A 15000-nucleotide genomic window follows, 5' to 3' on the forward strand; every position below is an offset into this window, starting at 1 on the left:
ACCTGTATCTACCCTATACGGGTGAGGACTACTGTAGATATGTCTCTACCTGTATCTACCCTATACGGGTGAGGACTACTGTAGATATGTCTCTACCTGTATCTACCCTATACGGGTGAGAACTACTGTAGATATGTCTCTACCTGTATCTACCCTATACGGGTGAGAACTACTGTAGATATGTCTCTACCTGTATCTACCCTATACGGGTGAGAACTACTGTAGATATGTCTCTACCTGTGCTCTACCCTATACGGGTGAGGACTACTGTAGATATGTCTCTACCTGTATCTACCCTATACGGGTGAGAACTACTGTAGATATGTCTCTACCTGTATCTACCCTATACGGGTGAGAACTACTGTAGATATGTCTCTACCTGTATCTACCCTATACGGGTGAGAACTACTGTAGATATGTCTCTACCTGTGCTCTACCCTATACGGGTGAGAACTACTGTAGATATGTCTCTACCTGTATCTACCCTATACAGGTGAGAACTACTGTAGATATGTCTCTACCTGTATCTACCCTATGTTTCTCTCTCTCTCTCTCTCTGCAGGACCCAGACCGTCCCAGGCGTTTCCATGCTACAGTGATGGCCAGTGGATCAGACCAGTTCAGTCACTTCTCCACCTTGCTGTGATGAGCCTTACAGCACAACTACAACCATATCCATAGAGATCCCATTACCATATTACTGTCTGATACTTAGACTTACTGCTGTGTTCAGGAACCTAATGATACTGTATTCACCTTGATGACTTACTGCTGTATTCACCTTGATGACTTACTGCTGTGTTCACCTTGATGACTTACTGCTGTGTTCACCTTGATGACTTACTGCTGTGTTCACCTTGATGACTTACTGCTGTGTTCACCTTGATGATATCGGATGAACGGTTTAAAAATCACTTTTTGTACATCGCCCCCCATATTAGGAGACCAAAAGTACTGGGACAAATTCACTTCTATGTATTAAAGTAGTCTAAAGTTTAGTATTTGGTCCCATGTTCATAGCATTAACTATATCAATCTTGTGACTCTACAAACTTGTTGGATGCATTTGTTGTTTGTTTTGGTTGAGTTTCAGATTATTTTGTGCCCAATAGAAATGTTAAATAATGGAGGATTAGAATCGACTATGTTTCCAAACACTTCTACATTAACGTGGATGTTATCATGATTACGGATAATCCTGAATGAACCTTGATTAATGATGAGTGAGAACCTTACAGACAAAAACATCATACTCTCCAAAAATGCTAACCTCCCCTGTTATTGTAATGGTGAGAGGTTAGCATGTTATTGTAATGGTGAGAGGTTAGCATGTCTTGGGGGTATGATATAAAATGCTAACCTCCCCTGTTATTGTAATGGTGAGAGGTTAGCATGTCTTGGGGGTATGAAATAAAATGCTAACCTCCTCTGTTATTGTAATGGTGAGAGGTTAGCATGTCTTGGGGGTATGATATAAAATGCTAACCTCCCCTGTTATTGTAATGGTGAGAGGTTAGCATGTCTTGGGGGTATGATATAAAATGCTAACCTCCTCTGTTATTGTAATGGTGAGAGGTTAGCATGTCTTGGCGGTATGATATAAAATGCTAACCTCCCCTGTTATTGTAATGGTGAGAGGTTAGCATGTCTTGGGGGTATGAAATAAAATGCTAACCTCCTCTGTTATTGTAATGGTGAGAGGTTAGCATGTCTTGGGGTATGAAATAAAATGCTAACCTCCCTGTTATTGTAATGGTGAGAGGTTAGCATGTCTTGGGGTATGAAATAAAATGCTAACCTCCTCTGTTATTGTAATGGTGAGAGGTTAGCATGTCTTGGGGGTATGAAATAAAATGCTAACCTCCTCTGTTATTGTAATGGTGAGAGGTTAGCATGTCTTGGGGGTATGAAATAAAATGCTAACCTCCCCTGTTATTGTAATGGTGAGAGGTTAGCATGTCTTGGGGGTATGAAATAAAATGCTAACCTCCCCTGTTATTGTATTGGTGAGAGGTTAGCATGTCTTGGGGGTATGAAATAAAATGCTAACCTCCCCTGTTATTGTAATGGTGAGAGGTTAGCATGTCTTGGGTGTATGAAATAAAATGCTAACCTCCCCTGTTATTGTATTGGTGAGAGGTTAGCATGTCTTGGGGGTATGAAATAAAATGCTAACCTCCCCTGTTATTGTAATGGTGAGAGGTTAGCATGTCTTGGGGGTATGAAATAAAATGCTAACCTCCCCTGTTATTGTAATGGTGAGAGGTTAGCATGTCTTGGGGGTATGAAATAAAATGCTAACCTCCTCTGTTATTGTAATGGTGAGAGGTTAGCATGTCTTGGGGGTATGAAATAAAATGCTAACCTCTGTTTTCGGTGTATGATGTGTGCATTTAACTTTTTTTACTTTCTCCCTCGTCATTATTCATTCAGGACTATATGTTGTCATGGTAACGTCCATGTAGAAGTGTTTAGAACCGTACAGCATGTGTCACTGTCCCAATACCGGTGGAGCTCACAGTATCTGGGTTGGACTGGGTTGGACTGGGTCGGGCTGGGTTGGACTGGGTTGGACTGGGTTGGACTGGGTTGGACGGGCTGGGTTGGACTGGGTTGGACTGGGTTGGACTGGGTCGGGCTGGGTTGGACTGGGTTGGACTGGGTTGGACTGGGTCGGGCTGGGTTGGGCTGGGTCAGACTGGGTTGGACTGGGTCGGGCTGGGTTGGACTGGGTTGGACTGGGTTAGGCTGGGTTGGACTGGGTTGGACTGGAGTCTATCTCATGTTTCTGTACAGTGAACCAGAACGGCCCGTAGGGTAGGAGTCCATCTCCTGTTTCTGTAGAGTGAACCAGAACGGCCCATAGGGCAGGAGTCCATCTCCTGTTTCTGTAGAGTGAACCAGAATGGCCCGTAGGGCAGGAGACCATCTCCTGTTTCTGTAGAGTGAACTAGAACGGCCCATAGGGCAGGAGTCCATCTCCTGTTTCTGTAGAGTGAACAAGAATGGCCCATAGTGCAGGAGTCCATCTCCTGTTTCTGTAGAGTGAACCAGAATGGCCCATAGTGCAGGAGTCCATCTCCTGTTTCTGTAGAGTGAACCAGAATGGCCCATAATGCAGGAGTCCATCTCCTGTTTCTGTAGAGTGAACCAGAACGGTCCATAGGGCAGGAGTCCATCTCCTGTTTCTGTAGAGTGAACCAGAACGGCCCATAGGGCAGGAGACCATCTCCTGTTTCTGTAGAGTGAACCAGAACGGCCCATAGGGCAGGAGTCCATCTCCTGTTTCTGTAGAGTGAACCAGAACGGCCCATAGGGTAGGAGTCCATCTCCTGTTTCTGTAGAGTGAACCAGAACGGCCCATAGGGTAGGAGTCCATCTCCTGTTTCTGTAGAGTGAACCAGAACGGCACGTAGGGTAGGAGTCCATCTCCTGTTTCTGTAGAGTGAACCAGAACGGCCCGTAGGGTAGGAGACCATCTCCTGTTTCTGTAGAGTGAACCAGAACGGCCCGTAGGGTAGGAGTCCATCTCCTGTTTCTGTAGCGTGAACCAGAACGGCCCATAGTGCAGGAGTCCATCTCCTGTTTCTGTAGAGTGAACCAGAACGGCCCATAGGGTAGGAGTCCATCTCCTGTTTCTGTAGAGTGAACCAGAACGGCCCATAGGGCAGGAGTCCATCTCCTGTTTCTGTAGAGTGAACCAGAACGGCCCATAGGGTAGGAGTCCATCTCCTGTTTCTGTAGAGTGAACCAGAACGGCCCGTAGAGCAGGAGTCCATCTCCTATTTCTGTAGAGTGAACCAGAACGGCCCGTAGGGTAGGAGTCCATCTCCTGTTTCTGTAGAGTGAACCAGAACGGCCCATAGGGTAGGAGTCCATCTCCTGTTTCTGTAGAGTGAACCAGAACGGCCCGTAGGGCAGGAGTCCATCTCCTGTTTCTGTAGAGTGAACCAGAATGGCCCGTAGTGCAGGAGTCCATCTCCTGTTTCTGTAGAGTGAACCAGAACGGCCCATAGGGTAGGAGTCCATCTCCTGTTTCTGTAGAGTGAACCAGAACGGCCCATAGGGTAGGAGTCCATCTCCTGTTTCTGTAGAGTGAACCAGAACGGCCCATAGGGTAGGAGTCCATCTCCTGTTTCTGTAGAGTGAACCAGAATGGCCCATAGTGCAGGAGTCCATCTCCTGTTTCTGTAGAGTGAACCAGAATGGCCCATAGTGCAGGAGTCCATCTGCTGTTTCTGTAGAGTGAACCAGAACGGCCCATAGGGTAGGAGTCCATCTCCTGTTTCTGTAGAGTGAACCAGAACGGTCCATAGGGCAGGAGTCCATCTCCTGTTTCTGTAGAGTGAACCAGAACGGCCCATAGGGCAGGAGACCATCTCCTGTTTCTGTAGAGTGAACCAGAACGGCCCATAGGGCAGGAGTCCATCTCCTGTTTCTGTAGAGTGAACCAGAACGGCCCATAGGGTAGGAGTCCATCTCCTGTTTCTGTAGAGTGAACCAGAACGGCCCGTAGGGTAGGAGACCATCTCCTGTTTCTGTAGAGTGAACCAGAACGGCCCGTAGGGCAGGAGTCCATCTCCTGTTTCTGTAGCGTGAACCAGAACGGCCCGTAGTGCAGGAGTCCATCTCCTGTTTCTGTAGAGTGAACCAGAACGGCCCGTAGGGTAGGAGACCATCTCCTGTTTCTGTAGAGTGAACCAGAACGGCCCGTAGGGTAGGAGTCGTTTCTGTAGCCCGTAGGGTAGGAGTCCATCTCCTGTTTCTGTAGAGTGAACCAGAACGGCCCATAGGGTAGGAGTCCATCTCCTGTTTCTGTAGAGTGAACCAGAACGGCCCGTAGAGCAGGAGTCCATCTCCTGTTTCTGTAGAGTGAACCAGAACGGCCCGTAGAGCAGGAGTCCATCTCCTATTTCTGTAGAGTGAACCAGAACGGCCCGTAGGGCAGGAGTCCATCTCCTGTTTCTGTAGAGTGAACCAGAACAGCCCATAGGGTAGGAGTCCATCTCCTGTTTCTGTAGAGTGAACCAGAACGGCCCATAGGGTAGGAGTCCATCTCCTGTTTCTGTAGAGTGAACCAGAACGGCCCGTAGGGCAGGAGTCCATCTCCTGTTTCTGTAGAGTGAACCAGAATGGCCCATAGTGCAGGAGTCCATCTCCTGTTTCTGTAGAGTGAACCAGAACGGCCCATAGGGTAGGAGTCCATCTCCTGTTTCTGTAGAGTGAACCAGAACAGCCCATAGGGTAGGAGTCCATCTCCTGTTTCTGTAGAGTGAACCAGAACGGCCCATAGGGTAGGAGTCCATCTCCTGTTTCTGTAGAGTGAACCAGAATGGCCCATAGTGCAGGAGTCCATCTCCTGTTTCTGTAGAGTGAACCAGAATGGCCCATAGTGCAGGAGTCCATCTGCTGTTTCTGTAGAGTGAACCAGAACGGCCCATAGGGTAGGAGTCCATCTCCTGTTTCTGTAGAGTGAACCAGAACGGTCCATAGGGCAGGAGTCCATCTCCTGTTTCTGTAGAGTGAACCAGAACGGCCCATAGGGCAGGAGACCATCTCCTGTTTCTGTAGAGTGAACCAGAACGGCCCATAGGGCAGGAGTCCATCTCCTGTTTCTGTAGAGTGAACCAGAACGGCCCATAGGGTAGGAGTCCATCTCCTGTTTCTGTAGAGTGAACCAGAACGGCCCGTAGGGTAGGAGACCATCTCCTGTTTCTGTAGAGTGAACCAGAACGGCCCGTAGGGCAGGAGTCCATCTCCTGTTTCTGTAGCGTGAACCAGAACGGCCCGTAGTGCAGGAGTCCATCTCCTGTTTCTGTAGAGTGAACCAGAACGGCCCGTAGGGTAGGAGACCATCTCCTGTTTCTGTAGAGTGAACCAGAACCATCTCCTGTTTCTGCCCGAACGGCCCATAGGGTCCAGTTTCTGAGTCCATCTCCTGTTTCTGTAGAGTGAACCAGAACGGCCCATAGGGTAGGAGTCCATCTCCTGTTTCTGTAGAGTGAACCAGAACGGCCCGTAGAGCAGGAGTCCATCTCCTGTTTCTGTAGAGTGAACCAGAACGGCCCGTAGAGCAGGAGTCCATCTCCTATTTCTGTAGAGTGAACCAGAACGGCCCGTAGGGCAGGAGTCCATCTCCTGTTTCTGTAGAGTGAACCAGAACAGCCCATAGGGTAGGAGTCCATCTCCTGTTTCTGTAGAGTGAACCAGAACGGCCCATAGGGTAGGAGTCCATCTCCTGTTTCTGTAGAGTGAACCAGAATGGCCCATAGTGCAGGAGTCCATCTCCTGTTTCTGTAGAGTGAACCAGAATGGCCCATTGTGCAGGAGTCCATCTGCTGTTTCTGTAGAGTGAACCAGAACGGCCCATAGGGTAGGAGTCCATCTCCTGTTTCTGTAGAGTGAACCAGAACGGTCCATAGGGCAGGAGTCCATCTCCTGTTTCTGTCCATAGGGCAGGAGACCATCTCCTGTTTCTGTATGAACTCCCATCTCCTGTTTCTGTAGAGTGAACCAGAACGGCCCATAGTAGGTCCATCTCCTGTTTCTGTAGGAGTCCATCTCCTCCTGTTTCTGTAGCGTGAACCAGAACGGCCCGTAGTGCAGGAGTCCATCTCCTGTTTCTGTAGAGTGAACCAGAACGGCCCGTAGGGTAGGAGACCATCTCCTGTTTCTGTAGAGTGAACCAGAACGGCCCGTAGGGTAGGAGTCCATCTCCTGTTTCTGTAGAGTGAACCAGAACGGCCCATAGGGCAGGAGTCCATCTCCTGTTTCTGTAGAGTGAACCAGAACGGCCCATAGGGCAGGAGACCATCTCCTGTTTCTGTAGAGTGAACCAGAACGGCCCATAGGGCAGGAGTCCATCTCCTGTTTCTGTAGAGTGAACAAAAAGGCAAGCCACTCTGAAGGTGACCTGAGCTGACCTGGAGTCCATCTCCTGTTTTAGTGCATTGATAATGATTATAATTACATGTATAAAATGTGATTGGAGGACAAATTAAATGCTGTATGAACATGTAAACTGATGTATCTGGGACTTCATGCTATATTACCTCTTCATGTGTCTTATTGTGATTTACGTGTTGAATAAACCATCTCACTAGACACTGGCATCTTTCTCTGTGGAACTTGGTGGGCCTTACTTTGTAAGTCACAGCAAACTATGTTTCATTTGTAAAAAAAATTCTGGGATTGGGATTTTAACCAGTTGAATGAAAGGGCAAAATGTAGATTTCCACCTAAATAAACTTACCCAAACATCATTATTTTTCATCAGGAGGCTATAAACAGTAACGGGTCATGCTGCGTAGCTTTAGAAAGGGCTGGAAATCCCCTTCCTGGTTCAAATAGTTACAAATTGCTGATGTACATTGTACAAATATTATGAAAATCATAGATTTTTTCAGATTCAACAAAACTGTGGCAATAGGGCTTGAAATGACGGATATTATTTCTAAATATAGTAACAATCAAATGATAAACGACTTACTAAAGTTTCCACATTTCTTATAAGTGGCTGTTCCACTGGATGTCATAAGGTGAAAGCACCAATTTGTAAGTCGCTCTGGATAAGAGCGTCTGCTAAATGACTTAAATGTAAATGTAAATGTATATAACTAAAATAAATATGATCAAACTTAGTGACAGTACAATATGAGCGCATAACAAATTCTTCAGTGTTAAATCAACAGGCTCCTGAGTGGAGCAGCAGAGTTCTACAATAACACCTCATGTAGTAGTTTTAACACCAGGAAGTGTTTATTGTTTACCCCAATGGAGTTCTACAATAACACCTCATGTAGTAGTTTTAACACCAGGAAGTGTTTATTGTTTACCCCAATGGAGTTCTACAATAACACCTCATGTAGTAGTTTTAACACCAGGAAGTGTTTATTGTTTACCCCAATGGAGTTCTACAATAACACCTCATGTAGTAGTTTTAACACCAGGAAGTGTTTATTGTTTACCCCAAACACTGCCTCTCACGGGTGGCCAAAAATAACAATTTGAAAGCCATGCCCCCAATAAGGCACACCTCGAGTATAATTTCCCGGTGTGCATTGCCTTTTTCAGTGAATTGTAGAGTTACCACTGATCTGTATGTGTCAGTGATAGTGATAGAGACATGTATGTTGAATTTGCTAATGTTCAGTCCTGTGGACTTCACCAAGAGAGTTCCTAATGTAGGCAAATGTTATCAATAAAATGTAACCGTTAATGATAATACATCACACCTGCTGGCAAAACTATGTGGAGATCAGAGCAGTGGCCATTTTAGCATGCATATCTTGGTGCTCCCCCCCAAAAAAATGTGGGATGCATGCCAGCACAGCCTCTACACCACACAACACTAAACAATACATGAATTCACTATAACAGTGACCAACGGTGCCCACAAACTGTTAGGGCCAACACCTTACCACTGTTACACCTGGTTATCAACAGAGTCCCAACAGCAGAGTCCCAACACCTTACCACTGTTACACCTGGTTATCAACAGAGTCCCAACAGCAGAGTCCCAACACCTTACCACTGTTACACCTGGCTATCAGCAGAGTCCCAACACCTTACCACTGTTACACCTGGTTATCAGCAGAGTCCCAACACCTTACCACTGTTACACCTGGTTATCAGCAGAGTCCCAACACCTGGCCACTGTTACACCTGGTTATCAGCAGAGTCCCAACACCTTACCACTGTTACACCTGGTTATCAGCAGAGTCCCAACACCTTACCACTGTTACACCTGGCTATCAGCAGAGTCCCAACACCTTACCACTGCTACACCTGGTTATCAGCAGAGTCCCAACACCTTACCACTGTTACACCTGGTTATCAGCAGAGTCCCAACACCTTACCACTGTTACACCTGGTTATCAGCAGAGTCCCAACACCTTACCACTGCTACACCTGGTTATCAGCAGAGTCCCAACACCTTACCACTGTTACACCTGGTTATCAGCAGAGTCCCAACACCTTACCACTGTTACACCTGTAATTTCCACCCCCCTAGTCGACATAATTTCCACCCCCCTAGTCGACATAATTTCCACCCCCCTAGTCGACATAATTTCCACCCCCCTAGTCGACATAATTTCCACCCCCCTAGTCGACATAATTTCCACCCCCTAGTCGACATAATTTCCACCCCTAGTCGACATAATTTCCACCCCCTAGTCGACATAATTTCCACCCCCTAGTCGACATAATTTCCACCCCTAGTCGACATAATTTCCACCCCCTAGTCGACATAATTTCCACCCCCTAGTCGACATAATTTCCACCCCTAGTCGACATAATTTCCAACCCCTAGTCGACATAATTTCCACCCCCCTAGTCGACATAACAAACCACAGATATTAGAAACAGTTCACAAAGTGAGACTTTATAAATGAGAAAGGAGTATCCCATAGCCAGATAGCATTCGCTATAAATTATCGTTCAGTTTGGCCCCCAAGACGAGGTTCCGATCTCATTCCTGTTACTCCTAGTACAAAAACACCAACTCATCCAATGGCAAAAAATAATTGTCAACTCCAGACACTCCTGTCCTCTTCCCTTTCTGATATTCTGCATAGCACCAGGGACGTGAAAGACAAGCCTGACCTCTCCCCTCGCTGGGCCCCAGGTGACTGAGCCCCCAGGTGACTGAGCCCCAGGTGACTCTGCCCCCAGGCGACTGAGCCCCAGGTGACTGAGCCCCCAGGTGACTGAGCCCCAGGTGACTAGGCCCCAGGTGACTGGGCCCCAGGTGACTGGGCCCCAGGTGACTGAGCCCCCAGGCCCCAGGTGACTGAGCCCCCAGGCCCCAGGTGACTGGGCCCCAGGTGACTTAGCCCCCAGGTGACTGAGCCCCCAGGTGACTATGCCCCAGGTGACTGAGCCCCCAGGTGACTAGGCCCCAGGTGACTAGGCCCCAGGTGACTGAGCCCCCAGGTTACTAGGCCCCAGGTGACTAGGCCCCAGGTGACTGAGCCCCCAGGTGACTGAGCCCCCAGGTGACTGAGCCCCCAGGTGACTGAGCCCCCAGGTGCCTAGGCCCCAGGTGACTGAGCCCCCAGGTGACTGAGCCCCAGGTGACTGAGCCCCCAGGTGACTGAGCCCCAGGTGACTAGGCCCCAGGTGACTGGGCCCCAGGTGACTGGGCCCCAGGTGACTGAGCCCCCAGGTGACTGAACCCCCAGGTGACTATGCCCCAGGTGACTGAGCCCCCAGGTGACTAGGCCCCAGGTGACTAGGCCCTAGGTGACTGAGCCCCCAGGTGACTGAGCCCCAGGTGACTGAGCCCCAGGTGACTGAGCCCCCAGGTGACTATGCCCCAGGTGACTGAGCCCCCAGGTGACTAGGCCCCAGGTGACTGAGCCCCCAGGCCCCAGGTGACTGAGCCCCCAGGCCCCAGGTGACTGAGCCCCCAGGTGACTAGGCCCCAGGTGACTGAGCCCCCAGGTGACTGAGCCCCCAGGTGACTGAGCCTGGGAATTGATGGGAAATTATGTAAATATATCACTAGCCACTTTAAACAATGCTACCTTATATAATGTTACTTACCCTACATTATTCATCTCATATGCATACGTATATACTGTACTCTACATCATCGACTGCATCCTTATGTAATACATGTATCACTAGCCACTTTAACTATGCCACTTTGTTTACTTTGTCTACATACTCATCTCATATGTATATACTGTACTCGATACCATCTACTGTATGCTGCTCTGTACCATCACTCATTCATATATCCTTATGTACATATTCTTTATCCCCTTACACTGTGTATAAGACAGTAGTTTTGGAATTGTTAGTTAGATTACTTGTTGGTTATCACTGCATTGTCGGAACTAGAAGCACAAGCATTTCGCTACACTCGCATTAACATCTGCTAACCATGTGTATGTGACAAATAAAATTTGATTTGATGTGATTTGATTCAGCCTCATTTACTGCCTTTAAAAAAACATATCAGACATGACTGACTTGCTTAAACAAATGTGGTTTCTACTGACAATTGAGATGTACAAACTATGGCATAAGGCTACGACAAGCTGAAAAAACTAATCAAATGAAAAGTCGTTCATTCCAGAATTTGGTTTTACTTTTATTACGATGTTGATAAAAACACAAGTCATCCCACAGTCAGACAGATGAAGCAACAGAAACACTATCTTCTTCTGCTTCTTCTGTGTGTCCATTACATTCCGATCAGGAGGGTCTCCAGGTAAACAAACAACAACAACAACAAACATGATTGTGAGGTCACTTCCCAAATGGCTCCCGATTCCCGTCTTTTGAGAAGGTCACATCAGCACTATAAAGGGAACAGGGTGTCTTTTGAGAAGGTCACATCAGCACTATAAAGGGAACAGGGTGCCTTTTGAGAAGGTCACATCAGCACTATAAAGGGAACAGGGTGTCTTTTGAGAAGGTCACATCAGCACTATAAAGGGAACAGGGTGTCTTTTCAGCACTATAAAGAACAGGTCACATCAGCACTATAAAGGGAACAGGGTGTCTTTTGAGAAGGTCACATCAGCACTATAAAGGGAACAGGGTGTCTTTTGAGAAGGTCACATCAGCACTATAAAGGGAACAGGGTGTCTTTTGAGAAGGTCACATCAGCACTATAAAGGGAACAGGGTGTCTTTTGAGAAGGTCACATCAGCACTATAAAGGGAACAGGGTGTCTTTTGAGAAGGTCACATCAGCACTATAAAGGGAACAGGGTGCCTTTTGAGAAGGTCACATCAGCACTATAAAGGGAACAGGGTGTCTTTTGAGAAGGTCACATCAGCACTATAAAGGGAACAGGGTGTCTTTTGAGAAGGTCACATCAGCACTATAAAGGGAACAGGGTGCCTTTTGAGAAGGTCACATCAGCACTATAAAGGGAACAGGGTGCCTTTTGAGAAGCACAGCTAATCAGTATTCTGAATCTCAGACGTGTCCTAGGCCAGTTTGAGCAGTTCTGTAACCATGACGCCCACCCCGTCAAACACCTCGTGTACGGGAGCGTTACACATGAAGGCGGAGGAGGTGACCAGCTTGTTCTTCACATCGATGTGGACCTCCCCCACTTTCTTATTCACGTGTTTACAGCCCAGCTCCTTCATGGCAGTTGCCGTCTGGGCATGGGGCCATCTAGTGGCAGGAGGGAGAAGAATAGCAGCAGGGTTAAAAACATACTGCTTTGTCCTGTTAAAACATATCATCACACACACACACACACACACACACACACACACACACACACACAAACACACAAACACACCTGAGACATTGTAACTCACCTCTCACACTCCTTGTCCTGTCCCACGGTGATCTCACACCCCGGCAGGGCCTTAGCAGCTAGGACAGGGGAGATGCAGCACATAGCCAGGGGCTTGCCTGCAGCGTGGAACCCCTTAATCAGCTTCTCTACTTGGGGTTGAACCGTGAACTCCTTCCCCTTCACAGCCCAGTCAGACAGATTTTTAGCCACGCCAAAACCACCTGCAAAACACAACACAGTTCAGTTGAGAGGAGCACGGCGGAGACCAGTGGTTTTGTTTTGTTTGGGGTTGGTGGGAGTAGAATGATTGAAATGAAGTCATAGTGAAAGAGTGATGACATAGTAACAGAGATATAGCATAAAGGAGATGATATAGTAACAGAGATATAGAATAAAGGAGATGATATAGTAACAGAGAATAAAGGAGAGATGATATAGTAACAGAGATATAGAATAAAGGAGAGATGATATAGAATAAAGGAGAGATGATATAGTAATAGAGATATAGATTAAAGGAGATGATATAGTAACAGAGATATAGAATAAAGGAGAGATGATATAGTAATAGAGATATAGCATAAAGGAGATGATATAGTAACAGAGATATAGAATAAAGGAGAGATGATATAGTAACAGAGATATAGAATAAAGGAGAGATGATATAGTAACAGAGATATAGAATAAAGGAGAGATGATATAGAATAAAGGAGAGATGATATAGTAATAGAGATATAGCATAAAGGAGATGATATAGTAACAGAGATATAGAATAAAGGAGAGATGATATAGATTAAAGGAGAGATGATATAGTAACAGAGATATAGAATAAAGCAGAGATGATATAGTAACAGAGATATAGAATAAAGGAGAGATGATATAGTAACAGAGATATAGAATAAAGGAGAGATGATATAGTAACAGAGATATAGAATAAAGGAGAGATGATATAGGAACAGAGATATAGCATAAATGAGAGATGATATAGTAACAGAGATATAGAATAAAGGAGAGATGATATAGTAACAGAGATATAGAATAAAGGAGAGATGATATAGTAACAGATATAGAATAAAGGAGAGATGATATAGCAACAGATATATAGAATAAAGGAGAGATGATATAGTAACAGAGATATAGCATAAAGGAGAGATGATATAGTAACAGAGATATAGAATAAAGGAGAGATGATATAGTAACAGAGATATAGAATAAAGGAGAGATGATATAGTAACAGATATAGAATAAAGGAGAGATGATATAGTAACAGATATAGAATAAAGGAGAGATGATATAGTAACAGAGATTAAAGGAGAGATGATATAGTAACAGAGATATAGAATAAAGGAGAGATGATATAGTAACAGAGATATAGAATAAAGGAGAGATGATATAGTAACAGAGATATAGAATAAAGGAGAGATGATATAGTAACAGAGATATAGAATAAAGGAGAGATGATATAGTAGCAGAGATATAGAATAAAGGAGAGATGATATAGTAACAGAGATATAGAATAAAGCAGAGATGATATAGTAACAGAGATATAGAATAAAGGAGAGATGATATAGTAACAGAGATATAGAATAAAGGAGAGATGATATAGTAACAGAGATATAGAATAAATGAGAGATGATATAGTAACAGAGATATAGAATAAAGGAGAGATGATATAGTAACAGAGATATAGAATAAAGGAGAGATGATATAGTAACAGATATAGAATAAAGGAGAGATGATATAGCAACAGATATATAGAATAAAGGAGAGATGATATAGTAACAGAGATATAGCATAAAGGAGAGATGATATAGTAACAGAGATATAGAATAAAGGAGAGATGATATAGTAACAGAGATATAGAATAAAGGAGAGATGATATAGTAACAGAGATATAGAATAAAGGAGAGATGATATAGTAACAGAGATATAGCATAAAGGAGAGATGATATAGTAACAGAGATATAGAATAAAGGAGAGATGATATAGTAACAGAGATATAGAATAAAGGAGATATGATATAGTAACAGATATAGAATAAAGGAGAGATGATATAGTAACAGATATAGAATAAAGGAGAGATGATATAGTAACAGAGATTAAAGGAGAGATGATATAGTAACAGAGATATAGAATAAAGGAGAGATGATATAGTAACAGAGATATAGAATAAAGGAGAGATGATATAGAATAAAGGAGATATGATATAGTAACAGATATAGATTAAAGGAGAGATGATATAGTAACAGATATATAGAATAAAGGAGAGATGATATAGAATAAAGGAGATATGATATAGTAACAGAGATATAGAATAAAGGAGAGATGATATAGTAGCAGAGATATAGAATAAAGGAGAGATGATATAGAATAAAGGAGATATGATATAGTAACAGAGATATAGAATAAAGGAGAGATGATATAGTAACAGAGATATAGAATAAAGGAGAGATGATATAGAATAAAGGAGATATGATATAGTAACAGATATAGATTAAAGGAGAGATGATATAGTAACAGATATATAGAATAAAGGAGAGATGATATAGAATAAAGGAGATATGATATAGTAACAGATATAGAATAAAGGAGAGATGATATAGTAACAGAGATATAGAATAAAGGAGAGATGATATAGTAACAGAGATATAGAATAAAGGAGAGATGATATAGTAGCAGAGATATAGAATAAAGGAGAGATGATATAGTAACAGAGATATAGCATAAAGGAG

At 44.6% G+C, this 15000-nt stretch overlaps 2 protein-coding genes across 3 annotated transcripts in view; one reads left to right on the forward strand and one right to left on the reverse strand.

Moving 5' to 3' along the window:
- The window catches only part of LOC135568226 (probable alpha-ketoglutarate-dependent hypophosphite dioxygenase), an 11917-nt gene extending 11209 nt beyond the window's left edge, over positions 1-708 (forward strand). The window contains exon 7 of the mRNA XM_065015168.1: positions 563-708. Within this exon, the coding sequence (XP_064871240.1) occupies positions 563-646 (84 nt within the window). The 3' untranslated portion in view covers positions 647-708. The remainder of the gene's footprint in view (positions 1-562) is intronic.
- A 10943-nt stretch (positions 709-11651) lies between these two features.
- The window catches only part of LOC135568227 (glutamine amidotransferase-like class 1 domain-containing protein 3, mitochondrial), a 7108-nt gene continuing 3759 nt past the window's right edge, over positions 11652-15000 (reverse strand). For both annotated transcript variants that reach the window (XM_065015169.1, XM_065015170.1), the window contains 2 exons: positions 12291-12492; positions 11652-12141 (listed from right to left, as the gene is read on the reverse strand). In XM_065015169.1, coding sequence (XP_064871241.1) covers positions 11949-12141; positions 12291-12492 — 395 coding nt within the window. In that variant the 3' untranslated portion in view covers positions 11652-11948. The remainder of the gene's footprint in view (positions 12142-12290; positions 12493-15000) is intronic.

This window comes from Oncorhynchus nerka, unplaced genomic scaffold (genome assembly GCF_034236695.1).
Source record: "Oncorhynchus nerka isolate Pitt River unplaced genomic scaffold, Oner_Uvic_2.0 unplaced_scaffold_1642, whole genome shotgun sequence".
Taxonomy (NCBI): domain Eukaryota; kingdom Metazoa; phylum Chordata; class Actinopteri; order Salmoniformes; family Salmonidae; genus Oncorhynchus; species Oncorhynchus nerka.